Source organism: Aquarana catesbeiana, linkage group LG02 (assembly GCF_042186555.1).
Source record: "Aquarana catesbeiana isolate 2022-GZ linkage group LG02, ASM4218655v1, whole genome shotgun sequence".
NCBI classification, from domain to species: Eukaryota; Metazoa; Chordata; class Amphibia; order Anura; family Ranidae; genus Aquarana; species Aquarana catesbeiana.
This window is the reverse complement of record NC_133325.1, coordinates 687930682-687957713: the sequence shown is the minus strand read 5'-3', so window position 1 is coordinate 687957713 and position 27032 is coordinate 687930682. Positions and strand designations below refer to the sequence as shown.

General features: G+C 44.3%; 1 protein-coding gene across 1 annotated transcript in view; it reads right to left on the bottom strand.

Moving 5' to 3' along the window:
* Positions 1-27032, bottom strand: part of NEK8 (NIMA related kinase 8) — a 114758-nt gene that overhangs the window by 41961 nt on the left and 45765 nt on the right. Inside the window, exons 6-10 of the mRNA XM_073616789.1 lie at positions 24375-24454; positions 23702-23886; positions 17644-17791; positions 6369-6445; positions 3032-3149 (exon numbers count right to left, since the gene is read on the bottom strand). Of these exons, the coding sequence (XP_073472890.1) occupies positions 3032-3149; positions 6369-6445; positions 17644-17791; positions 23702-23886; positions 24375-24454 (608 nt within the window). The remainder of the gene's footprint in view (positions 1-3031; positions 3150-6368; positions 6446-17643; positions 17792-23701; positions 23887-24374; positions 24455-27032) is intronic.

Here is a 27032-nt window from a genome sequence, read left to right as displayed (position 1 = left end):
CCCCCAGGCTTAAACGAAACCATCTGGTTTAAGCCCTTTCTCGAAGGCTTTTCATCAGGCGGTAGAGAGCAATGAATAAGATAATTATATATACAATATGTATCTACACTTGGACCATAGACCGAGTTTTCGAATATACCAATACTTCGTCCGTAAACACCCCCTACCCCTATGGTACTACTGCCAGCTCCTTTATATATCAATCTACATACTGTTCTATCTCCCCTCCTGTTGCCTATACACAACTAGAGGCATATATACATATATGTAAAGACACATCTCTCAAGTATGGACTGGCTGTATCTATATGCCTAGCAGATTTTGTGCTATCGGCTATTTACATCATAAATAAAAACTTAGAAGAGGCGTTCTGAATTGAGCAATATGTATGTATGCCTAGCCTGGTTGTTGCCTACTGTCTACTATCTAGATTTATGTTTACATAGAAGTGGGACCTATAGAATGTTTTAGGATGTACTATAATGATATGTCTTGGATATTCTGATTAAACTACTGTCATGCATATGCATATCCTATATTGTGACACTTTGGGTCCCAATAATCCGGACTGTGTGTATGTATAACTGAGTGGAATCCCTGGATCCTACCCATACAATGTATATCTGAGGTATATATTTTTTATGCTTGTTAATTTAAGTCACTGTTTCACAATGTATGTCCCTCCATTAGGAACCGTTCTAACCTGTATACACTGCCCACCAGCGTCTCTTCCTTTATAATGGTGACCAATTTACTATATATGTACTTATTCCTTTTACAGTATGCACAATACTTGTGCTTCATTTTTATTTACATTTCCTCCACCTTGTGATCTGTTATCCGCCCGGCACACAAAGCCGCCTGAGCGATTCTGGCTCATTGCGGCGCTGTGTGAGGTACAGTGTTGCTGACACTGTCCTCCATCTTGCGACCCCGGCGGACATGCGCAGTCCGTCGGGGAAGCTAGACGTGCCGGCGGGTGTAGTGGGCGTGGCCACGCCTCACCGCGTCTGCGAGCGCATGCGCTGTGGGGACCTGGCGGCGCTCGCTCCACCCGGGGGGCCAGTTTTAGCGCGTCCGTCCCTCCTCCACCATCCACAATCAGCTGTTGACTATTCTCATCAACAGCTGATTGGTGGGGAGGGCTTGAAATACTCTGGCAATGCTCACACCGAGCGTCATCTGCTTTGGGTAGGACGCTGTCGGTGTGAGCCGCTGCTACATACTGTAAGTAACTCTAATACCAGACTGAACCCATGCACACTCATCTACTTAGATTTGTATCACTGAAACTACAAGCCACAAATCTTATATCACATCTGTGCTCTTTATGTCTCTTCCTCCTTCCCTTTTCTTTCCCCTTTCCCCCCCCTTCTCCTCCCCCCCCTCTCCCCCTTTCTCCTCTGCTATTTTTCTTTCCTCTTTCTCCCTCCCCTCCTTCCTTCGTTTCTCCTTCCCTCTTTTTCCCCCTCCCCCCCCCCCCCTCTTTTCTCCCCCCCCCTTCCCCTCCTTCCTTTCCCTCATTCTTTCCCCCCCCTTTCCTTTCTTCTCCCCCCCCCTTTTCCTCCTCCTTTTTCCCCCCCTTCCCCTCCTTTCTCTTCCCCCCCCCCCCTTTCCCCCCTTGATCAAATTTAACACTGCTAACCAGGGACAAAGTTGTTGAACCCCTGTTTTCTCTTATATAAAACCCTCAAACACATACCTTTTAGATACACCTTAAACTGTCAAGATAAATGACAGAAGTACAAAAATGAGACTTTTATTTGTCCCTTCTCCTTCATGTTGATTTTCTAGCTATCTGAGTTCCACCTGGTCTACACCTATCATCAGTTGGTGGTCTTTCTCGAACTCTGTACCGTAGGCCTATTAGGTAAGATACATCTAAAAACTTCTTACCTACCACTGAATTTACTCATATTCCTGGTCACTATACATTTATTTATACATTTTCGCAACCTACAGGACCCGCATTTGGCCCCAGTGTGATTCCAGATCCAAACATTTGTATGCCCTCGATTAATGGGCCTTTCTTCCTATCATAAGGAAGTAAAACCACCTCATACATCCTTACCCAGTTATTTCCACCTCGATAGAGGCCATATGAATACTTTGGATATACTAAACAAAGTTTTACACACCACGATTGGAAGACGCGCTTGATGAACCTTTCTGGAATGCGCAGCCAATATTTATATATACCAATGTAAGTGTAAACGAAATGAATATAATATTGCACCTATATGTTTATGGCTTGATATACACATGTATTTATTATGTCTATGTTGTATATACTATTTCCTATATAGAAATCTTTGTTAAAGCTTACAACCACCCCTGAAGAAGGAGGCTAAAACAACTCCGAAACGCGTCGAGTGCAAGCGTATTGGTATCAATAGCTATAAATATGTGTAATCGCATTCCTTTTTTATTTATGTCATTTGTTTGATGTCTTTATGAGAGCTTTTTGTAATTAATAAATTGTTGTCTACTTAACATACTTTCCTACACATTCTTTCATATGTGCCTTTAAAGTCCACTAGGGGAATTATCTCTGTTTAAACATTTTAAACTGTTCCTTTATATTAGCAACAGTACTTTATAGTCGCCCTTTAAAGTAAATGATAATGCCACTACATAGAACAACTTAGAAGGTAATGATATATTCTCAATTAACCAGCAATAATTTGTTTACAGGCCCTTGAAAGTAAATGATAATACCACTATCCTGAACAATTTTGTGAGATAATGATATATATTTGTAAGGTATACAAACACTATGAGAAACCTCTGTAATCAGTAACTATGATAAAATCTAAGGGTCACCACTGTACACCAGACCTGGATGTTCTGGTTCTACCTGTATATAGCTCACAGTTCTTGCACCCTGTGTGGTGTCCTATAAAACTGTCAGAGTCTGAAGAACTGATGTTAATATATCTTAAAAACCAGAATGTAATAGCAATGTCAGTCTTCAATCACAGAGGTACTTGTCATACAGATTTATGCAGGCGGAGGTCAAAACAAGCCTTACCATTGTCCCCACGGCCCCAGGAAAACACTTCTTTCTCATTAGAAACAGCAAGGACATGTGAAGCCCCGCAGGACACATGAACTATCTCATAACCCAGAAGAGCTTCTACAATCTTAGGCTGTAAGAGAAAGCACAGGATGACTTAAGTTTCATAAAGCCAATTATAATAATATATGCAATACTTTATAGCCATTGACCATTGGAATGTCAGTGAGCAAGGGCCACAGGAAGCAAGCCAGAAACTGACATTGCAATACACAATTAACATATAGGACAAATATGTCAGAAACAGCTTCTAATGTGGTGCTACAATGTCCTTCTCACGATAGCCATTACATAAGTATATACATGGTGGGAATTAAAAGAATGAGAGACTGGGGGGGTCTGCAAAATTTGTCATGACTATGGCTTGTTGGCCACAATCAGCATGGATCGGGGGGGGGATGGGGTTGCGTATATAAAGGGGTCACAGGGGTCTCAATTGGGGCCCAGTGCCATGCTCCAGAGGGCCCTGTACACCTGGATAGGAGGGGCGATGGGGGCCTTGCTCACTGCAAGCAGAAAATTGAGGGGAACAGTTGCTTTACAAGTTGCCCAGATGCCCCTCCTATCAATCTTCTGCTGTGATCGGCCCCTGTATGATACCCTGCCCCCCCATCTGTCAGCATGAAGACCAGGGAAGGGGCCAGTAAATGTTTAATTTACCGCCACCTTCCTTGTCCTAATGAATAGGTGTTTACTATGCTTCAGTTTGTGAATGAACGAAAAGCTCTGTACAGAGCTATTCCTGTCATACATTCTATGCTGCTGAGTCTGCAGAGAAGCAGATTGAGGGCTGGGTCCTAAATCTCCTTTCTCTGTCTGAAAGGTGAAACATCAGAGATCTGTTTAGACCCCTGATATTTCACCAAAGCCCCTCAACGGGGCTCCTAAAAAACTGTAATAAAAAATAAATAAATAAATAAAATGGTACAAAACAAAAAAAAAAGAAAATCACAAAACTAAAAAACGACTACCATTAGTGGCGGAACTTCCAGGGTTGCAAAGGTCACACTTGAACCTGAAGGTTCTAGTTGCTCCTCTGACATGGATATGACATGGATATATTACACTCAATCTCACCCAACAGAAGTATAAGAGGCTGCCACAAAAGAAGCAGTGTGAATATCAACATCAAATGGCTGTTCTACAGTTTCAGTGGTCCATTCTGGTCAGCCTGAATGAACAGAGGCCTTAGGGGACCCTGGTCCATATATTAAGGTATTTAAAAAATCGAATCAAACAATTAAAGCGGACCGACTGTAGGGGCTGTTGTGTATTGGGGGCTTTGATTTGTTATCTGGAGTCCTGTTTTAAGTTCTTAGCAATGCTAATTACACAGCACTGAATTACTTATAGAAAGCTGATCCATTTGGCAGTAACAGCAATATAACATATGTAAATGCAGACCTATGTGTCTGAGCAATATTTATTTGCCTAAACAAGCAGGCAAATGGGAATCAATGCCAAGGAGAGCATGTTCTTTTTTTCATCATTATTAATTAGATGTCACAGCTTTGCAAATATTTCTGCCCATGTTGTGCAATAGGAACATATGCTGTTCTTTTGCTAATGTGGTATCCCTGGAAAAATACTGCTTTACAGCATTAATTAAATAGAAGTATATGTTATAAAAAAAACAGATACTGATATTTAAAAAGCAGAACGCCAGTCAGGAAAAAACTAATGCAATTATGTACACTCTGCACTTTGTCTCTCTTTAGCTGTGAGCTAAACAAATGCATGTAATGAATTCTCCAAATTATGGTGGAGGATTATGCAACAGAATGCAATCTGTCTAATCGTTACTATGAACAGAAAAAAACTTTACTTGCTGCCCAAAACATTATGGAAAATTTTGCCAAAATTTAAAACAGTATTAAACCCCAAACCAAAAATGTAAGATATTTCAACTTACTAATCATTAGATGTGGTGGCTGCATTTGTTTTCCCTTTTTTTAGTCTTTTTCCCCACCTGTTTTCAGCTGGTGATCTGACCATTATCACACCTCCTGTATTAGAGTGCCTCCACTCTGGATGAATGAGCACAGGGGGCACCTTTGGACAACAGCATTGTCAGATGTACTTGCAGATTTAGCTACACTAACACATTGAAGACAAACTCCAGCTCACACTTAGTAAGCGTTTTTTTTTTCCTTTTGGGATAAAGGTTATACATGAATAAATAAAAGCTGTTCATTGTAAGCACCCCTGTCAGTGGTTAATGGTTTGTCTCAACACTTTAACTGCTACATCTGGAGGATAACTTTTTCAGCTGAAAAACAAGAGACTTTTTGCTTGGATCACCACATAAAAATAAAGGAAAGAAAGCCTAGAAAAGAAAACTAAATCAGCCATCGCAACTAAAAATGGGTAAGCTGCCATAAAGAAAATATTTGCTTTTGGGTTTCAAACCGCTTTAACAGAAGACACAGGAAAATAGATGTTCACTTCACATAGTCATACCTGAACACGTTGTCAAATCTGGTGTCCTCCTTTAGGATTACAGAATCCTGTTTTAAAGCATATCTTTTCATCAAGTAGAACTATGGTCTCCAATGAAAAAAAGTGCTGCAGCACTTTACTATAAGTACATCTGCACTAATGAAATGAAATTCGCTCAGCCCCTGCTGAAGCAGCAACATATTGATTTCTGATTTTTCCTTACTTCATAGCTAAACTTCATCAATTGCCACTCCTCTTGCCAATGAGAGTCCTAGTACAGGCCACTGATGTCAGTGTGTATAGGGTGAGGAGTGCCTGTTGTAAAGAATCATGCAAATCTGTGGTCTGGTTCACATGCCAACTGGGTGCAGTGTGATTTCAGCCCATTTATTTAAATGGGGTGAAATCGCGCCAGACCGCACCAAAAGTATCGCATGCACTACCTTTTAAAACACAAAGCAACTGAATCTGGGACCGGCAAGCGCACTGCGTTTGGGACCTGTGTTTTGGAGTGTCATTAAGTTAACACTGACACCTGTTGCAGATCGCAAGTGCACTGTGTTTTGAACTCGCTGTGGGAAATGCACGCGTAACGCAGGTTTCCTGCATCACGTTCTGGTGTGAACTGGCCCTTACTACAGTGATCGTCATGATCTGCCAGGTCCTGTGCCGAATCGGCTGTCCCAATGTCTCCGGGTCCATGTAACTGCATACTAGTCAAACAAGGCTTTGCAGGTAAGCCTGTACAGCCAATGTGAACCCATTTACTTTATATGGGCTGCAAGCACAATGCTAAGCAATGGTGGAAAAAAAGCATCTGAGTAAATTAACTCTAAAAAGATGATTAACTTACCTGTGTGACATCATTAAAATTAGCATGTCCCAAGCAACCATTGCTGCCACTGCCAAAGGTCATAATTATGCCTCTGTCTAGAGAAAACCAAAAACAATGTCATAAAAACATTTATATTTGAAAATGTACATATAGCCACAATATTTCATATTAGCTTTAGGGCCCGTTCACAGGGGCGGGCCCTCCAGGCTCCTCTATGGAGTGGTGGGTGTCAACGAACATCCGGTCAGATCCTTTCTGTTAAAAACGGACGGATGGGGATCTGTTCCCGATCCATCTGGCGGATCAGATTGGATGGCAGTCGGGTGTAAACTGACAGGCGGTCCTTTTACATCCGACGGCACATAGAGAGAGGTTTGTGTCTGTGTCCACTCTGCATCTGCGAAGAGGACACGGACCAGCCATCTGCCTGCTCACTGGAGATCAGTGGACAGATTCGTGTGGAAGGGGCCTTAGAGTAAGGAAGGATTAGAATTCGCTATCAGTTTTTTTTTGTGGTCTGTGTTCTTATTGGGAAGATTCACCTTCTGTCATGATGACCACTGTCAGTGAGACAGAAAGCAATAAGAAATCTACGTTGTCACCAAAACTGAGTGAGGGTAAATCTTTCAATAGGGACACCTGTTCCAATGACAATTATCTAAAAAAGTAATTCTAGTTACTTTGTAGAGATTGCCTTTCAAAAAATAAAGTTATTTACTATAGTAAATATGTATAAAATTCTCACTGAAAACTGAGTCAGCCCTGGTTTACACTGGAGCGTTTTGACATGCGATTTGACATGTCAAATTGCATGTTAAATCGGCGGCAATTGCCGTCAATGGCACTGTCAATGGCACTGTCCTAATCGGTGCAACGCCGCATCTGTTGCTTTTTGTACTACTTTTTTCGATTTCGGGCTGTGATTTACATTGACATCTGTGCAGAAACCTGTACAGATGTCTCTGAAATTGCGTCTGAAATCGGGACTGACATGCGGGAGTGAAATCGTGCGAGTTCAGCTAAACTCGCACGGCTTCATTCCTGCAGCTCAGTGTAAACCTGGGCTAAAATTGAGTTTTACGCAGTTCTCCAAGCACTTTACAGCAGGACAGGGAACCCTCCAGTTTTTGCTAAAGAGATGAAGGTAATCATACAGTAGATTTCCAGTTTTCTTGGGAACATCCTTTATTCTCTTTATATCCTTACGCAGTTTTAAAATGTCTTGGACTCGGTGGTTGTAATAGGCTCATGGCTGCATTGTGCCTCTGATGACATCAGAACGACGAAATGGATAGGATGGAGCTTATCGATCTGGGAGAGAGAGATACTGCGGTCTGCTTGAATCTGATTCATTCCTGAGTGGCAGCTTCAAGGTTTGCATGCAGTGGCGCTCTATTACATGCAGTGTGGAGCGGTTTTCATATCTATTTATACTAAGTTCTTTCTATTTGTATACAAGTGCATCTATTTTGTTTAAAATAAAGAAAATTATCAGTGACCACTATGATGTTTTTTCTTTCTTGAGCTTGGTGGCATCCAGCTCCTCTTAGAGTCTGGGTTCATAGAGATCAAGTGCTTTCTGGAGATGCATTGATGTTTTGTTCGATTGCCTACATTAACCTTGAGAGTCTACATGGGGGAATCCATCTAAGAATACCTGTCTGTTCATAGTTCTTTCCATATGCAAATTTGACCTTTGTAATGGGGGATTCGGTGGAGGTTGTCAAAACGGTATTTCATTAAGTTTTCATTGATTGGGGATCCATCACTATTAAGCACAGATGTTTTATGTTCACTATATTTGGACTGTAGTTTCAGGATTCACTAATATTATCAGCATCACTATTAGAGTGTTATATTGTATCAATAAAATCCTATATTAACAAATAACAATCTTTTTTTTCTATATTAAAGCAATTGTAGTGCAAAAATGCAAAAAAAAAACTACAGCTCCGCAAGGACGTCAAATGACGAAACTAGTAGGGCGGGGCTAGGATGCTGACATCATCGGGCTTTGTCGGTATGGTGCTCGTGGCTTTCGTTGTTGCAGCCAGAGCCGATTGACGTATATAGCCTTATGCGTTTGTTCCCTAGTGTTGGGTTGACACTTGAATAATGTGAGTGCTTTTAACAAATTTTAATAAACAAGCATTTATAAAACGGTATCACGCTATGGAGATCTTTCTTCCTTCCCCCTAAAAAATCCTTGTGTTCAATTCAGGAGAGGAGCTGACAGGAGGACACGTGGAGTGGATCTGCCTGACATATAACACAGAGCGCTTCCACTGGTTTACAATTTGACCAGCCATAGTTTCTGGTGAGTTACTTTTGGACTAATGGTGAAGGTGCACATCAGGTGTATGATCATATGAATAAGATATTTTGGACCACACTTTTTCTTGATTTTTTCTGGGATTGAGAATATGAACTTTATTATGGACTGGGATTTGAATATATGCACTTTATTTATGAACTAAAACATATTTTCTAATATATATGAATTGTGAATGTATGCACTTGATCAATGAACATATTGTATTTGCACCAAACACGTTTTTTGATTGTGGTGACACATACCCTTTCTTCTTTTTTTTTGCATTTTTGCACTTTAATTGCTTTAATATAAAACACACAGATTGTTATTTGTTAGATGCGTATTGATGGTAGTGGCACAGTGGTTATAGGGTTTTATAGATTTTACACATGTGTTATTAACAGGGAGTTCATTACCACAAGATTGCGGGATTTTTTTCAGATTTGTGCCGCTTGTTTCTTCTTTTCTCTTACCTATTAACTGGTAATTCACTGGTAGTGAATGGCAGCAATCACAGCTAAAATCCTTGTTTGTCCACTAATATCTGTGGCACTGATTCTCTTATTTTTTGTTATATTGTATTATGTCTCATTTTATGGTCTTGCATTTGTACTTTTTATATTTGACGGATTAGCATAGTACTTTATACATAGTTTGAAAACAGACTAGTGGTACTAGGTCCAAGGATAAATATTATTAAAGTGGAGCTTCACCCAAAGGGGAAGTTCCGCTTGTTTGCACCCTCCCCCCTGGCGCTTTTTGACAGGTACCCGATCCCACTTCTGGCTCAGATCGCCCCCCCACCTCCTTTCTCTGCAGTCTTCTGGGAGACACACAGGTCCCAGAAGACTACGGAACCATTCACATTGCAGATCGCGGCTAGCGCATGCGCAGTAGGGAAATGAATGTAAAGCTGCAAGGCTTCACTTCCTGCTTCCCTTACTTGAGATGCTGGCGCCTGCACCCAAAGCCAATTGAAGAATCGGCTCAGGTGATGACATTTCGCTGGATCCCTGGACAGGTAAGTGTGCTTATATTAAAAGTCAGCAGCTACAGTATTTGTTTTTGGGGGAGCCTGGAGCTCCTCTAAGTATTTAGATGGATGGAAGTCGGTTTAACTAGTAGCAAGTTGAGGAAAAAGGGGGAAGGTCACAGTTACTGAAGTCCCGTTGTTTTAAGTGGAAAGTGATGCATCAATTGGGGGATCATTTGTTAGCAGTCTGGTTTTATATCATTGGGTGTATTGAAAACATCATAGTATAGATTGTTGAGTATCTGTGGGCAAAGTTTGAATGAAAGATTTTTAGGCAGCAAGAAGAGGAGCTTAGACCCACGAGGTGGGAGTGATGTGGAGATATACTGTATAAAGAGTGGTAGAAAAGCCAAAGCATCTTGCAGTATATTGTGGCCTTGATCGTGCCCCAAGATCAGTGGCGGCTGTTGTTTTTTTCTTCTGGGGGGGGGAAGCCATCCCCCCCCCCGGAGTACAGTTGGGACATCAAAGCCCCGCACTTACCTCATCTAAGAAGTGGGCGGGCGGGCAGTGTGTCCGGCGTCTTTCTTCCTCCTCCTGTAGTGTGGATCATGGTGGCTTCCGCCATGCATCCCCCTCCTCCTCCTAGGTGTCCAATAGGATTGCCTGACCTTTCAGCCAATCGGGAAACGGGTATCAGACCCGCGCTTCCCGATGGGTAGAGAGGCGATTCAGTGTTAGAAAAGCCAATATTCATTGGCTTTTCTAACACACCTGGGTGGGTTCTGAGCGCAATGCTCTGCGCAAACAAGTCCACCCTATTTTGAAGCCTATGGCTCTAATCAGGTGCTTTAAAAAAACACCCCCCCCGCCGCTGTAATTCATGGGCCCTGCGTCCTGAAAGGGGCCGGAGGCATGAACAGGGGGTGGCCGCGGCCGCCGTAGATAGATTCATGCTATGCAAGAATCGATCTATTAATCATATAGGGGGTGGCGTGGATAGAGGGGGCAGCACCCGTGCGCCCTTAATGGACGGGCTGCCCCTGCCCAAGATAAACATAATGATTTCGAAGCTGAGGGAAATTCTTGGTCCATTTGGTAAGGCCAGCCATAGTGGAGGTATAATCCAGGGGCTGCCAGAAAAAAATATTTAGAATAGATATTGCTTTTTTGTTTGGATTAGGATAATGTAAATGCATGTTCAATTAATTTTAAATAAAATTACATTTTATTAATATAAATAAAAATAATAATAATAAAAAATAATTCCAAGCACCTCTGCCCCCCACATATACATGCAAATACAACTGCGCGTAGGTCCAACTATGTATGAAAACAGTGATTACGCCACACGTTGGGGAGAGAGCAATAATTCAAGGGCCATAAATAACAACCCATAAAGACTTTTAGGCCTTATGCACACTAGGCTCTTCTGAACATGTTTCTTCTGACAAGAGAAAAGCAGCTTTAAAATCGTGCCTAAAGCCCCATTTTTCAAATGCATTTAGACGTTCATTCATTTAGTTGGCCAGAATATTAATTTATTCTGGCAATTGAAATGAATGAATTGCAGTGTTTCTTGATGCATTTATTTTGTCAGATGAACTGCAGCCGCATCACCTTGATCATGCTTGATCTCTGTTGATCGCCTAAGCAGGATCAAGCCTGGTTAGTATATGGATGGGAGACTGCCTGGGAATACCAGATGCTATAAGCTTTTCCCCACCTGCGTGAGGGAGGCATCTGAGGCTGCTGTGTTTTGAGAGTATCTCAGGCCAGTAGATCTTAGGGCACTCTCTGAGGTGGTTTGCTCCATCTTTAGCCGACAGAAGCTTGGTAGGGTAGGTACGCCTCCTTGGGCCTTCTGGGTCTGCCACAGCATCGTCCGTCTTTTGCCTTGCATTTGACTCTTGGAGCAGAAGGTATGGGCTCATTATTAAAAAAGAAAAAAAAAAACTCAACCGGTGGCAGTCTCAAAACCAGATGGGGACATCAGGTCTAGCTTAGATCTTAAGCCACTGGACATCCTTCTGGCTCTGTCCATTTAGTGTTGACCTCTCTGCGAGAGGTAGATTTCGGGGTCCATAGTCATCAATGATGCATATCTTCATGTGCCGCTTTTTTCCAGGCTTATCAAGGGTTTTTGCAATTGCAGTGCAAAGTCGTCTTTTTTATTTTTGTGACTCTGCTCTTCGGGCTGGCCACAACTCTGAAGATTCACAAAGCTCCCAGCTCCGCTGCTGAACTTGATGAAAATGGGGGGGGGGTGCCAATCTCAGTATACCTCAATAATCTTTGTTCAGGAAGCAGTCGGTTCCAGCTTTTCCTTCAATACATTTCTATGTATAGTCCTAATCCAGGTCTTTTGTAGATGAACATTCTCTCTGTCTGGAACATGAGGATCCAAGCATTGGGTTGCCAGAGGACTCTGTTCCAGGGGTATTGCAGAGCTCAAATTGGTGGTTGATGGTTCGGAATCTGAAGAAGGTGTTTTGAAGATAATAACCACTAGTGCTAGTCTCTCCAGTTGCTTTGAAGGTGACTACAGTTCAGTGGACTTGGTCTCCACAGGAGAAAATACTGCCCTGCAATATGTTGAAACTTTTGGCCAGTACACCTGGCTCTGGATTATTGAATAAATCAGTTGTAGATTCAATACAACAGTGCCTCTACAGTGGCATATATTATCCACCAGGGCGGCACCAGGAGTTGTGCGGCTCAGGAAGGTGAATCACATTCTGTCTGGGGCAGAACAACAGGTGCTGTCTCTGTCACCAGTACATATTCCAGGTATAGAGAAATGACAGGGGGGTTTCCAGTCATCAGCAACTAATGCCAGGACCATGCGGTCCCTGCTTCCTGCGACATTTTTTGGCAATCTGGCAATGTTGGAGAACTCTGCAGGGGGATCTACTGGTTCCAAGTTCTACAACAAGTTGGACAGGGCTAAATGCACTGGTAACACCTTAGGGACCAGTTCTCCCTAACTGATGCCTTTCCTCTGTTTCAACTACTGCAGCATCTTTGAATCCGGGAGGTGGTAACACCCCAGGATGGCTTGGTACACTGACATAGCCTTGGACATTTCCAGTCCAGCTGGTAGGGGAAAGGAGATTGGCCTTAAGTACCATTAGGGGTCAGATTCGCCCCTATCCATTTTTTTCCAGAGGCCGTTTCTCACTCCTTGATTCATACTTCATACAGAGTGTAACGCAGACAGTTCCGCCTGTCAAGCCACTCTTGTGTTCTTGGGAGTTGAATTTGCTCGACTGTCCTTGAAGAGGCAACCTTTTGGTGCCTTTTGCCACCTTTTGAACCAATTGTTAGTCCTTGACTGGGAAGGTAGATAGAACCTGAGAACAGCGCTCTGTAATGCCGCGTACACACGATCGGAAATGCCGACAGCAAAACTCTGATGAGAGGTTTTGGTCGGAAAATGCGACTGTGTGTATGCTCCATCGGACTTTTGCTAGCGGAATTCCAGCCAGCAAAAGATTGAGAGCACTTCCTCTATTTTTCGGTCGGAAAAAGTTCCTATCCGAAAATGTGATCATCTGTATTCAATTCGGACACGCAAAAAGTCACGCATGCTCGGAAACAATTCGACGCATGCTCGGAAGCATTGAACTTAATTTTCTCGGCTCGTCGTAGTGTTGTACGTCACCATGTTCTTAACGGTCAAAAGTTCAGAGACTTTTGTGTGACCGTGGGTTTGCAAGGCAAGCTTGAGCGGAATTCCGTCGGAAAAGCCATCCGATTTTTCTGACGGAATTTCTGATCGTGTGTATGGGGCATAAGTGCAGTATGCAAACATCTTTAATGTAAATAAAAGAATCAAGAATACACTCACAAAGGTGTAGTGATAACAGGCATGTTACAAGGTATCATCTGCTCCGACTGCCGGGTGAAGGGGAAGGTCCGGCGTCACTGTTATGGATGCATGTCCGCGATCTGGTCGTTCCTCCGGCCACAGTGTTGGTGCACGGTGCTTCCGGATGGTGAGGACTGTGATCAGCGGCGTACATGGAGGAGCGTCACTTCCAGGTCGGGTCAGCGGGCGGTGCTTCGTGTTCGGAGCATGCGTGCTCCTTCCTCAGGCTTCAGTGACAGCCATATTGGGTTAGGGAATTTTATACACACGCACATAGTGCCCACATGCGTGTGTATAAAATTCCCTAACCCAATATGGTTGTCACTGAAGCCGACCCGGAAGTGACGCTCCTCCATGTACGCCGCTGATCACAGTCCTCACCATCCAGAAGCAATGTGCACCAACAGTGTGGCTGGAGGAAAACGACCAGATCGCGGACACACGTCCAAAACAGTGACACTGGTCCTTCCCCTTCACCTGGCAGTCAGAGCGGATAATATCCTGAAACATGCCTGTTATCACTACACCTTTGTGAGTGTATTCTTGATTCTTTTATTTACATTAAAGATGTTTGCATACTGCACTTAGAGGGCGCTGTTCTGTTTATCATTTATCCTTACATGGACTAATTTCCTAAAGAACTTTTTTATTTTCCCATTTTCCTACCTACACCTTTTCTAATTTTATTGTCATATTCAGAGTGCGCCATATTATCCAACTGTGTACTTGACTCGGAAGGTGGTTTCTGTGGTTACTATCACCTCAGCAAGTGGAGTGTCAGTGCTGATGGCTCTCTCATGCAAGGAGCCATTCTTGGTCTTACATGATGATATGGTGATGTTGCGTCCTCAAAATTTTTTGGGGGGGTGCAAAGAAACTGAAAAATACTGCCCCCCCCCCATCAATTGCAGCCTCACTGTGCCCATCAAACACAGCCACTTGTGCCCATCATATGCAGCCACTTGTGCCCCATCATATGCAGCCACTTGTGCCCCATCATATGCAGCCACTTGTACCCCATCATATGCAGCCACTTATGCCAATCAAATGCAGCCACTTGTGCCCATCATATGCAGCCCCTTGTGCCCATCATATGCAGCCCCTTGTGCCCATCATATGCAGCCCCTTGTGCCCATCATATGCAGCCACTTGTGCCCATCATATGCAGCCACTTGTGCCCAGTAAATGCAGCCACTTGTGCCCATCAAATGCAGCCACTTGTGCCCATCAAATGCAGCCACTTGTGCCTATCATATGCAGCCCCTTGTGCCCATCATATGCAGCCACTTGTGCCCAGTAAATGCAGCCACTTGTGCCCAGTAAATGCAGCCACTTGTGCCAATCAAATGCAGCCACTTGTGCCAATCAAATGCAGCCACTTGTGCCCATCATATGCAGCCCCTTGTGCCCATCATATGCAGCCCCTTGTGCTCATCATATGCAGCCCCTTGTGCCCATCATATGCAGCCACTTGTGCCCAGTAAATGCAGCCACTTGTGCCCAGTAAATGCAGCCACTTGTGCCAATCAAATGTAGCCACTTGTGCCAATCAAATGCAGCCACTTGTCCCCATCATATGCAGCCACTTGTGCCCATCAAATGCAGGCACTTGTGCCCAGTATATGCAGCAACTTGTGCCAATCAAATGCAGACACTTGTGCCCATCATACGCAGCTATTAGTGCCCATCAAATGCAGCCACTTGTGTCCTTCAAATGCAGCCACTTGTGCCCGTCAAATGCAGCCACTTGTGCCCAGTATATGCAGCCACTTGTGCCCATCAAATGCAGCCACTTGTGCCCAGTATATGCAGCCACTTGTGCCCAGTATATGCAGCCACTTGTGCCCATCAAATGCAGCCACTTGTGCCCAGTATATGCAGCCACTTGTGCCCAACAAATGCAGCCAATTGTGCCCATCAAATGCAGCCACTTCTGCCCAGTAGATGCAGCCACCTGTGTCAAGCAAATGCAGCCACTTCTGCCCAGTATATGCAGCCAGGCTCGACTGTCACTTCACTAACACCCCCCCCTGCACGCAGCCGGTCCGGTGGCACTTACCGCTCCTCTCCTGGAGTGACGGGGCTCTCCTCCTCGGGGGCTCGGTGGCTCTCTTCCTCGGCGGTCTCTCTTCCTCGGCAGGAAGTAGCGGCTGCGGGTCCTGTGTCCGCTCGGCTCGTCTTTAGGCTTCCTCTGCCATGTCTCCTCTTCCGCCAAAGCATTAGGCATTCAATAGGATCACCTAATGCTTTGGTCAATCGGGAGACAGGTCTCACTGACCTGCCTGCCGATTGGCAGGGAGGAATGTTAGTGTGAAAATAGTGAAAATTCATTCGCTATGCCACACAACAGCCCACCCTACTTTGAAGCCTATTAGAGCCTCTGGCTCTAATCACGTGCTTCAAAATACACCCCCCCCCCGCCTATCCCTGCCATAGTAATTCATGTGTCCGGCGTCCTGAAAGGGGCCAGGCACAGGAATAGGGAGGGCGGCGGAAGTGTCGGGGGGGGGGGCGTTGCCCGTGCGCCCACAACGCACGGGCCGCCACTGGTCCTCATCCACCTTTATTGCCTAGAGTGGTTTCTAGTTTCCACTTGAATCAGGACAGTGCCTTACCTTCTTCTAATCCTCCGTTGGCAGGAGTAAGATCGCTGCATACTCTGGAGGTAGTTCAGGCAGTCAGGATTTACTTGAATTGTCAGCACAGGTCAGGAATCCTGGTTTGTGCTGCCAGCAGAGCCCAGGAAAGGCAGGAGGCATCCAAGTTAACAATTTTTTCATTGGATCCGTCAGTAAATTATTCAAGCTTTTGGCTTGGAAGGGCAAGGTCCCCAATAAGTCCTTCTCAGGTGGCAGTTTCTGCGATTGCGTCTCCCTCCCCTCAGGGGCATTAGGATATCCCACATAGTAATTATTATGGCTGCTCTGTGTCCCGTGATGTATGATAAAGAAAATTTGATTTTGTAAAATCCTTTTCTTGGAGTACATCATAGGACACAGAGGTCCCTCCCCTCTTTTGGGATATTCATTGCTTTGCTACAAAACTGAGGTACTTCCTGTGTAGGAGGGCTTATATAGGGGAGGACTTCCTGTTTGATTGGTCTTCCAGTGTCCATTCACCTATGGGTGGCGTATAACCCACATAGTAATTATTATAGCTGCTCTGTGTCCCGTGATGTACTCCAAGAAAAGGATTTTACGGGTAAGCTGTAGGAAAAATCCAATTTTTGACAGCTGCAGTGTGCATGGGGCCTTAAAGTGTCACCTACAAAAAATGTTAAAAGACAAGTATGGGTTTGGCTCTATTTCCAGATTCGTACTTACCTAGGTGGATGCAACATTGGTCCGACGCTGTATCTGTCCCCCTTTGTCTCTGCACTGAGACTTGAGCCATCGAACACAGCCGATGGCTCGGTTCTCTCGGCTCCCCGAGCAGAGAGCTGCTGCCTGTCAATCAGCAGCTCTCCCCTGCTCTGCTCCTCCATGCTCACCGAATCGCTGAGCTGTAGAGGGGCAGGAAGCGTCCGTCTCAGCGGCTCGCTGAGACGGCCATCAGTCCAGGCACCTGGCAGATTCAGGCTCCCAGAGTCGGGATGATGCGCTGCCTGGACTGATCTGTGTGACGTCAGCAGAGAGCGAACTTCAGACCGATCTCTGCTGAAAACAGGTCCCTTAGGAGAAGCCCAGCGAAACGAGCTTGGGCTGGACTTCTCCTTTAAGTAACATGACTTTTACCATTAGACAGGTGCACACAATTTTAAGCCTTGACACGTTTGGTACCCATTTACTCAATGCAACCCCATCTTTTAGATTTTACCAAATATTGAGCATTATATTTTGTTAGTGTATATTACATTTTTTATTGTATTTTGTCCTGAAAAAATAAATTTGGTAAACAGCTGCGCAAGTATTATGCAGCATAAAAAATTGCAATGGCCACCATTTTATTATCTAAAGCCTCAGCTTTCTGAAAATTTATAACATGGGGGTTCTAAGTTTTTTTTTGTTGTTATGTTTCTTTAGTAAAAATGCTGATTTTAACAATAAATGTGAAAAATGTTAAAAATTGCCCCGGACAGCAAGTGGTTAAAGGAATTTCCCATTTTCATAAAACTTTTGCCCAACTCTGTCTATACCTGTTAGGCAAGCAGTAAAGAGGTCTCCACATGACACATGTTTGATGGTAACACCAGACTGACCCTCCAGAAATCTTGAGATAAACTGAGGCTGAGCATGTTCTACAGCACCAGGAAGTGAGGGTGCACCAGTTCCTATGGGAGGCGCCTAGAATATAAAAAATAAATAATATATCTAATCCAAGTAACACAACAAATACAATTATTTGAATGTTAAACATCTCATATCTCATTTGCGAAAAGCACAGAGGAAGAGCAGGCAGCCTAAATATCTGGATGTGTGGCCAATGTGAAGAGGCAATTGCTCTGTCAGACAGCAAAGATCGGAGTAATGGGCAGCGGGACACGTGAGTATTAAGCCTCTTCTTTGGCAGGTTGTTACTCCAAACTATGCATATGGTAAATATGTATGCAGTTTAAATTTTATAGTATTTTCCATTGCAAAGCCTAATGCTTGAAGACTAAAGGCCTGTATATGATACGAAAATCGGAAGTAAAATTTTGTCCGATGAACGGTCTCCCTGTTTTCAGACAGCCGTTTCCGTTTTTTCGGCCGACAAAAGCTGGATGTGCAGACTATAAAATTTTTGTCATACGTGAACTCAACGTCCAATTTCCATTTAATTAGAATGTTTTTCATCCGAAAAAAATCGCAAGAGCAAGACTACACATGCTCAGAAACGAAAGAATACATACAAAACTATTCAACACATTATGTTACTTCTGAAGTCGTATTCTGTCCTATGAGAATTTTCGTATGGTGAGTAACCTCTTCACTTTCGACTTGAGACTAAGCATGCAACAAAAAAGGACAAACGGTCGTCCGAAAATCTGATCGTGTGTACGAGGCTTAAGAGTCCTTTCACATGGGCTTGTCCGTTTCACAAACTCCGCTTGCTCAGCGGGAGATAGATCTGCTGATCCCTGCTGAGCAGGCGGATGACAGGTCCGTCTTCGCTCAATGTGCAGAGACTGACCTGTCAGAGTCCCGCTCTCCTTTTTTCGTTTTCATCTGATCCGCCAGATGGATGGAAAATAGGGTCCCCATCCATATGGATTTGGCGGACAGGATTGGATAGGATAGCAGCGGACATGTCACCGCTGACATCCGCTGCCCTATAGGCGTGAATGAGCGTCCAATCAGGTCCGCCTGAAAAAACTGACAGGCGGACCTGATCGGAAAGCCTGTGTGAAAGGGCCCTAAAGCCCCTTTCACATGGGCCTCATCTGTTCAGTCTTGCTTTTTGCCAAGAAAAAAAAATAACGAAAACGGATTGAGATTTCATCAGTTAACATCAGTTTGCACATCCAATTTCAGATCAGTTCAGTTCAGTTTACATCAGTTCGGTTTACTTCAGTATACATCCGTTTTTGCATCCATATTTTTAGTTGTTGCAAAAACCAATAAGAGATGACAACTGTATAAACAAAAGATATAAACATACCGAATGTAATTGGACAGCATCTGTTTACATCCTTTCCATTTCAACGTTTCTGGACGTTGGCTGTTCCATTTAAAAAAATTTAACTGAACAGATGCAGATGTAAACAGACGGATGGTGGGTTGGATTTGGCCTGCTGGCCTTGTGTTTGGCATATTTCCTCTAAAAATTAAAAAAAACATTTTCTGAAGTTACACTTTCATATTACCAATAGTAGAAGGAAATACATTTTGCATTAGTTCTCTAAACTTCAGAGGCACAGACGGGCAGGGCTTACAAACATACCTTACCCCAAAGTCACTTTTGATTTACCAATGGGGCAAGCCTCAGATCATAACCAAAGCACAGCTGCTTAGTGGTTAGCACTTCTACCTTACAGCACTAGGCTCATTGGCTTGAATAACAACAACAGCCCTACCTGCACAAAGTTTACATGTTTTTCCTGTGCTTGCATGGGTTTCATCCCACACGCTAAAAACATGCTGGTAGGTTAATTTGCTCCTGTCTAAATTGGCTTAATAATGTGTTTGTATGCATGTAAGGTAAAGACCTTAGATTGTATGCTCCTCGGGGGACTGATGTGAGTGTACAATATAAATGTAAAGCACTGCGTAAATGGTCAGTACTAAAAAAATGCTTGTAATAAAATAAAATAATGGCAAAATAACAGGGCCTACTGGAATGCTTCACATCAATAAAATAATGCATGATGTCTGTGCACATTACCTATCATTGTTAATTGTACCTCACTGACCTACAGTATATAAACAATTTCCATGTTTTAAGTACATTTTTTAGAAGAGACTGTTCTTTAAAAGAATAAGCCTGATGAACCGTCATAGTTGGCTACCTTGGCAATCCTTCACTTTCCCTATTCAGTATTACAATACTTATTCAACTAGGGATAATGTACTATTACTCACTGCGCCGGACAGCATTAATCGTCACTTTGGGGAATATTTCAAAGAGGTATATACCTCCTGAGCCAATTTCTCTTATTCTGCCCTCTCCCCCTTTTTAGACCTTCTGTCTATCCCTGTTTTATCCACGGAAGCTAGAGAGGGTTTAGAGGCGGATATTACTCTAGAGGAGATGCAGGTAGCTATGGGACAACTCCGGGAGGGTAAAGCCCCTGGGGCGGATGGACTACCATCTGTATTCTATTCGAATTTTAAGAAAATCTTGGCCCCTAAGCTGACCTCGCTCCTCACTAACTTCGCAACCTTGGAGGCCTTACCTGACTCAATGAACGAGGCGATAATTGTATTGGTGCCCAAGCCTGGCAAGGACCCACTGGACTCTGCATCCTACAGACCCATATCCTTGCTGAATGTGGATGCCAAGATTTTTGCAAAGGTCTTGGCCATCCGTCTATCCCAAGTTATTGAAGACTTGATTGGAATAGACCAAACTGGGTTTATGCCGGGTAAGGGGACTGACATAAATATTAGACGCCTATTCCTGAACCTCACCATCCCACATGACAACCCAGTTACCAGAGTTATTGCCTCTCTAGATGCCGAGAAGTAATTTGACTCTGTTGAATGGACCTATTTGTGGGAGGTTCTACATCGCTTTGGGTTTGGCCCCAAGTTCATCCACGGAATTCGACTGTTATACCATGCACCTAGAGCTCGGGTCCGTATGAATAACTGGCTCTCGGATCCGTTTCACTTATTTTGCGGTACACGGCAGGGATGCCCGCTCTCCCCCAGTCTGTTCGCCATGGCTCTGGAGCCCCTGGCAATTTCGATCAGGTGTACTCCGGATGTCCTGGGCTTACGGGTGGGTAAGATGGAAGAGCGCCTATCCATTTATGCTGACGACACGTTACTATACTTGAATGACGCTGGTCCCTCACTCCTTGCTGCCCTACGAATCTTTGATGAATTTGGGGGGTTCTCTGGCATTAAAATTAACTGGGCTATGTCGGTATTATTCCCCATAGATGAAGGTGCTGCTTCAGGGGCCCCCCCCACCCCCCCTAAAATGGGTGGAAGAGTTCAGGTATCTTGGGGTCCTGGTTACCAAAAATCCATCTAACTATATAGAGAAGAATCTAACACTGGTCATGACTACCCTACGCACAAAATGCTCCGCTTGAGCGGACCTGCCGCTTAACCTCCTGGGACGTATCAACCTCCTTAAGATGGTGATGTTACCTAAGTTCAACTACCTGTTTAGAAACTGTCCTGTGTGGGTCCCTGTCTCGTTCTTTAAGGAGATTGATCGTTGTGTGGGTTCCTTTATCTGGAGTGGCGCAGTCCCCAGATTGGCATGCTCTACCTTGTGGCTGACTGCTCATTTGGGAGGCCTGGACCTCCAGAATTTTCAAATATACTATTGGGCCGCGATGCTGGTTTTGGTCCACTGGTGGTTTCAGGGCTCCAGATCCAATGCCACGGTCTGTCTAGAAGCGAACTGCATAGGCTCGCTGGCTGACCTTCGTAACTTTCCCTATAGAGGCCCGGGGGCGTACGCTGAGATCCCGGGGGTCAATGTGGAGGGTGTGGATGGCTGCCAGACGACGTTATTTGAGACCGAATCAGTGGTCCCCTGCACATCCTCTTTGGGGGAATCCCGCTCTGCCGCACTTCCGAACCATCCCGGACCCTCAGGTGTGGGCCGCTATGGTATCACAACTTTGAATCAGGTTATGCTCCGGGGTGAGTTGTTGCCTCTCTCAGACTTGATGACCAAATACCAGCTGCCCCAGTGGATGCGGTTTCGTTACCAACTTAAACATGCTGCTAGGGCCGTTTCCTCAAACGCCCCTCCTCCAAGCTGATCCTATCGAGGAGCTCCTGACTCCTGGGGACCTTGCTAAACATCTCTCTACCCTGTACGGTGCACTCCTGGGCAAAGACTCCCCCAAGATAGAGAGACTGTGGGGTATGTGGCATAGAGATATACCATCTTTAGACAAAGAGGGATGGGAAGACAGCCTTGACTACGGCCCTAAGTTGGTAATAGCATCCAAGGATAAGCTCATCCAGGTCAAAATCCTCCATAGAATCTACTATACTCCCCAAAAACTTCATCGCATATTTCCAGATAGGGACCCCATATGTCCCAAATGCAAAACTCAAGTTGGTACCTTCTTCCACATGTTCTGGGACTGCCCCATCATAGTGACCCACTGGAAAGCGGTTGTCAGGTCACCTGAGACCAGGTGCAGATGCACTCCGTAGGAGTCGGAAGTGCACCGCTAAGATAGTGGACCCTAGGACTGACTGCTGCGCATAGTACCCAGGGAGGTTCAGGAAGCAGGTCTACTGGATCACTAACACAGATCCCAGTGGGAGCTAGAGCATAGATTCCCCAGGGCGCGGAGTCTAAGAGCCAGCAGGCGTTCACCAGAGCCTCTAGTGGTGAGGATTGACTGGGCTGCAGTCTGGCTCCAGGTCACTGCCCCTAGGGTCTCACAGCTCACGCTCACGGTAGACTACAGGAGAAGGAAGCAGCAGGCTGGAACAAGGACAGTAAAGGAATAAGGCAGAGGTCAGGGCAACTAGCAGACAGGAACAGAGTACACGCCAAAGGTTCAGGGTCACAGACAAACCGGTATAGTCGGGGACACGCCAAAAGGTCCGGGTCACGAGCAGACAGGAATAGTCGGGAACACGCCAAAGTCGGTAACAGAGAAAAATGAAGAGCACACGGCAAGCAGGAAACAGGAAGCCAAACATACAATGAATACACAATGGTTGATCAGCAAGGTTGGCTTGCAATACCCAGGTTAATATAGTGTTCCTAATTAGAAGCTGGGGTGGAGCTATGCTGAGGGAAGGTTATTTAAACAGTCAGGTGAGGGTAAATGGTCTCTAAAGAAACACATGGAGGAGGTAAGCTGTCAGACATACATCACTGCATAACTATGACAGTGGTCTTTAGTGAAATTAATATGAGGCTACAGCTTTCTATTTCGGCCCTGTCTGAGCTTGCCCACCTGGGGGTTCACGAGGATGCACAATACTCTCACCATCTGAAATTACTCATTTCCTATCTTTTATTTTATGCCAAGAAACTGATCCTCCTGAAATGGATGGTCTCTTCCCCTCCGTCCCTCTCCTCCTGGGAAGCACAGATCAAGGCTGCTTTACCCATGTATAGGATCACGGACATGAACCGGGGTTGCCCACGGAAATATGAGAAGGTATGGGCTCCATGAATATCCTTCTAATGTCCCTGCTACCTAATCATCTGTGGTCACCAGGAGGGTGGGATGGGAGTACAGATGTTGGGGGACTTATCCTCCGTGCTGTCTTCATGAATGCCGCATTGTAGTTTGTATTTTGCCTGACCCATTTTGTTTTCTGTATCTGCCTGTGTCTACTTCACATGTAGTGTTGTGTACCGTGTCAATTGATATACTGTAATCTACCTTTTATTTGACAATAAAGCACCTTTGATTGTTAAAAAAAAAAGGGGTTAATGCACTATATGTGTATCCCAGGCCATATGAATGTAGCCCACTACTGTGAAAAGGATTTGTAGAATTCCTTAAATGACTCTTTATGATGCGCTTGCACATGCTTGAGATACTTAAGAATTACATATTTCTCTTGGCGGATGCCTTGCGGTAGAAACCTGGGTCAGAGTTTCCTGATGCTCACCTCCCACATGATGAGCCTTCCAGACTTGGTGACTCCTGCTTTTTGTGTCCTTCCAGCTGATACCTGGATTACCTCTGTATTCAGCATAGGCAGTCGGAGAGGGGAGGTGATCCCACTACCCCATGTGTACACTGAGGATAGTGGGGGTGGAATGCCTGTTTTCGCAGAATACCCAACACGGCCACCTGATTGTAACAAATCAACACAAATATGACAGTTAGACGGAGCTCCCAATATAACATTCCACAAAAACATGCTGTGGCTAAACCCTGGTGATAATAAGAGGAAATAAAGGAATGCATTAAAGAAAACTCCCTCTGGCTTGCTAATAGGCACCTGTCATGTTAAATGAATGGACAGGAACTCTAGAGAAGTATTTCATTAGCGCAAAGATGGGAAGTTTATACTGGTGACAAATGATATTCATATATCTCCTCAGGAAATAGTGCATAATTCTTCAGATTTTCATTAGGAGATTTACAACACAGGATCAAGCATGAGCTGGTAACTCACTAAATTATGTACGAATGCAGTGTTGTATTCCAGCAGAAGGAAGGAGAGCAAATGACTATATCAACCACTGTTGATCGCAAACTAATTTACGGGAATAGGGCACTGCACTCTAATGGCATGAATTATCAAGTGCATTACCCTGCAGTTCAAATCTGCTCACCTCGGGATCTTGCACTGGGGATCCGTCCAGCCGGTCGGCCACGAGTCACTGCAGGCATTGCTGCCAGAGGCTTCTCTAGCCTGCAGAGAGGAAATATTTGGTTATTAAACCAAGTGAAAATGAGAAAAAATGCAAAATGTAATCAACAATAGGTTGGACTACCATTACATAATACATAAATTGCCCCATAAACAACTATTGAGGATATTAAATAAAAGTATACGATTGACGACTGGAGGTTTAAGGTACACTGCTGTCTGCCCAAAACATTGTCAGCCATTTCACAAAACTAGATAGATACAATTTGTGATAAGATTGTCACGGTTCATTTATCTACCTCAATTATTATACCATCTCTACCACCACATTCAACACTTTTCTCTTTTGACCCTGTCACTAGTGAGGCAGTTGCTAAACTATTTTCTGGTACCCACCTCACCACCTGCCCCTGGACCCAGTTCACTTACTAGGGTCACCCTCTTGCTCTGTTCTACACTCTCTTGTTCACATCTTAATTTTCTACATCTATAATGGCTTCATTCCCTCCCCTCTAAAACATGTACTGGTTACCCCCTTGAATAAAAAGGCCTCACTGGATCCCACCAGTCTGAACAGCCTAAGACCTATCCTTTTACACCTCATTACCTTAAAGTAAAACTATAGGCAACACTTTTTTTACATGTTGGATAGAGTAAGGGAGGGTTGTAACCCCTGTCAGATTTTTTTTCACCATCTGTGTCCCATTGCGGAGATTTCCCTTCACTTCCTGTCCCATAGCCAAACAGGAAGTGAGACGAAATCGCTGCAAATTAAGGGAAATCCTTGGGGACCCCCAGGTCACCAGAACGAGTTTTCCCATTGGAAGATTTCCCCTCTATTACTTTTCTGGGGACAACCCAAAATTTGGGATCTTCTTTTACTTTCACTTTCAATGATAATGGTAAACAGAACAAATAGAGAGGGGGAATCTCCCTAACGGGACACAGATCGCAATAAAACTGATAAGTGTTCTAATCCCCCTGCACTCTATCCAAAACTTAAAAAAAGGTTTTGCCTTTAGTTATATTTTAAGCTGCTAGAACACCTAGTTTACAACCATCTGAGCTGCTACCTCACTGACAACAATCTTCTCAGGCCATTACAGTGTGGCTTTTACACACAACACTCCACAAAAACTGCCCTTCTAAAACTCACCAACAACTTACTAACTGCTAAAACCAAAGGCCACTACTCAGTACTCCCAATTTTTGACCTTTCTGCTGCCTACGATACATTTGACCACCGGCTCCTCTTAAAAAAAATGAATTTCCTTGACCTCCAAGAGTTTTCTGGTTCTCCTCCCACTTATCTAAGCGCTCCTTCAGTGTCACCTACAACTCCTCCTCCTTTCATAGGGATCCCTGAGGCCCTGTATTCAGAGCCCTTCTGTTCTTTATCTACACCTCATCTCGTATGGATCCCAATATCATCTGCACGCAGGGCTGGTGCAAGGATTTTTGACACCCTAGGCAAAACCTAATTTTGCTGCCCCCATTGGCTCCACCCCTGACTCCACCCCCTTTGTCCTGCCCATGTGACAGAAGGAGCCGCTATACAGGAAGAATTGGCTCTGCTTCCTCTAGCACTGGCTCCAGTGCTGCGCTGCACCTCTAACTGAGTTAGTTACATGCTGCAGCCTGCAGAGCATACAGAGGTGGAGGGAAACCAGCGGGCGGGTGCCCCTAGGCAGCAGTGCACTCTAGGCGGCTGCCTAGTTTGTCTAGTGGTAGCACCGGCCCTGTCTCTATGCACCCAAATCTATCTTTCTACTTCTCAGCTCATCACTTCAGTCTTCTTGCACATCACTAATTTACTAACTGACATTTCAGTATGGATGGCAAACCACTTACTAAAACAACTTTCCCATCATACCAGGGTGTTAGATGTCACCTTCACCTCTGCATTATTTCCAAAACGCACGCATTCCTAACTAACAACACAACCAAGCTTCTAATTCACTTACTTGATATCACTCATCTCTACTACTGTACTACAAACTGCCTCATCACTGACCTACCTCTATACATGCGCTCTGCTCAGTTAATCATGATTGCTGAGGATAACTGCTCAGTGTCTGCCACCCCTCTATGCCAACCCCATCACTGGTTTCTGATAGCCCAACAATTAAAATTTAAAATATTAACAACTTACAAAGCCATCCACAGCTCTGCCTCTACATCACCAACCTCGTCCTAAAATATCAACCAGATCATTCTCTTTGCTTTTCCCAAGACCCCCTTCTCTCTAGCTTCCTAGCCACCTCCTCCTATTCTCGTGTGCAGCACATCTCCAGAGCCTCTCCTATCCTCTGGAACTCCCTACTCCAATCTGTTAAGCTACTCTGACAGTCTTTAGACGACCCTTAAAATTTCATCACTTCATGCAAGCTTATCCCGCCTCAAGTCAATTTTACTTTTCAATTTTACTTTCACCAACAGCTCATCCCCATACAGTTACTACCACTTCCTCTTACCTTTTGATTGTAAGCGCTCATGAACAGGGACCTCCTAACTTTCTTGTCTTGAATTGTAACTTTACTGTCTTTATTTTGTAAAATGGAGCTATATAAAATATAAATCCAGTATAATAGTAACAATAATAATACTAATTTACTTGGGC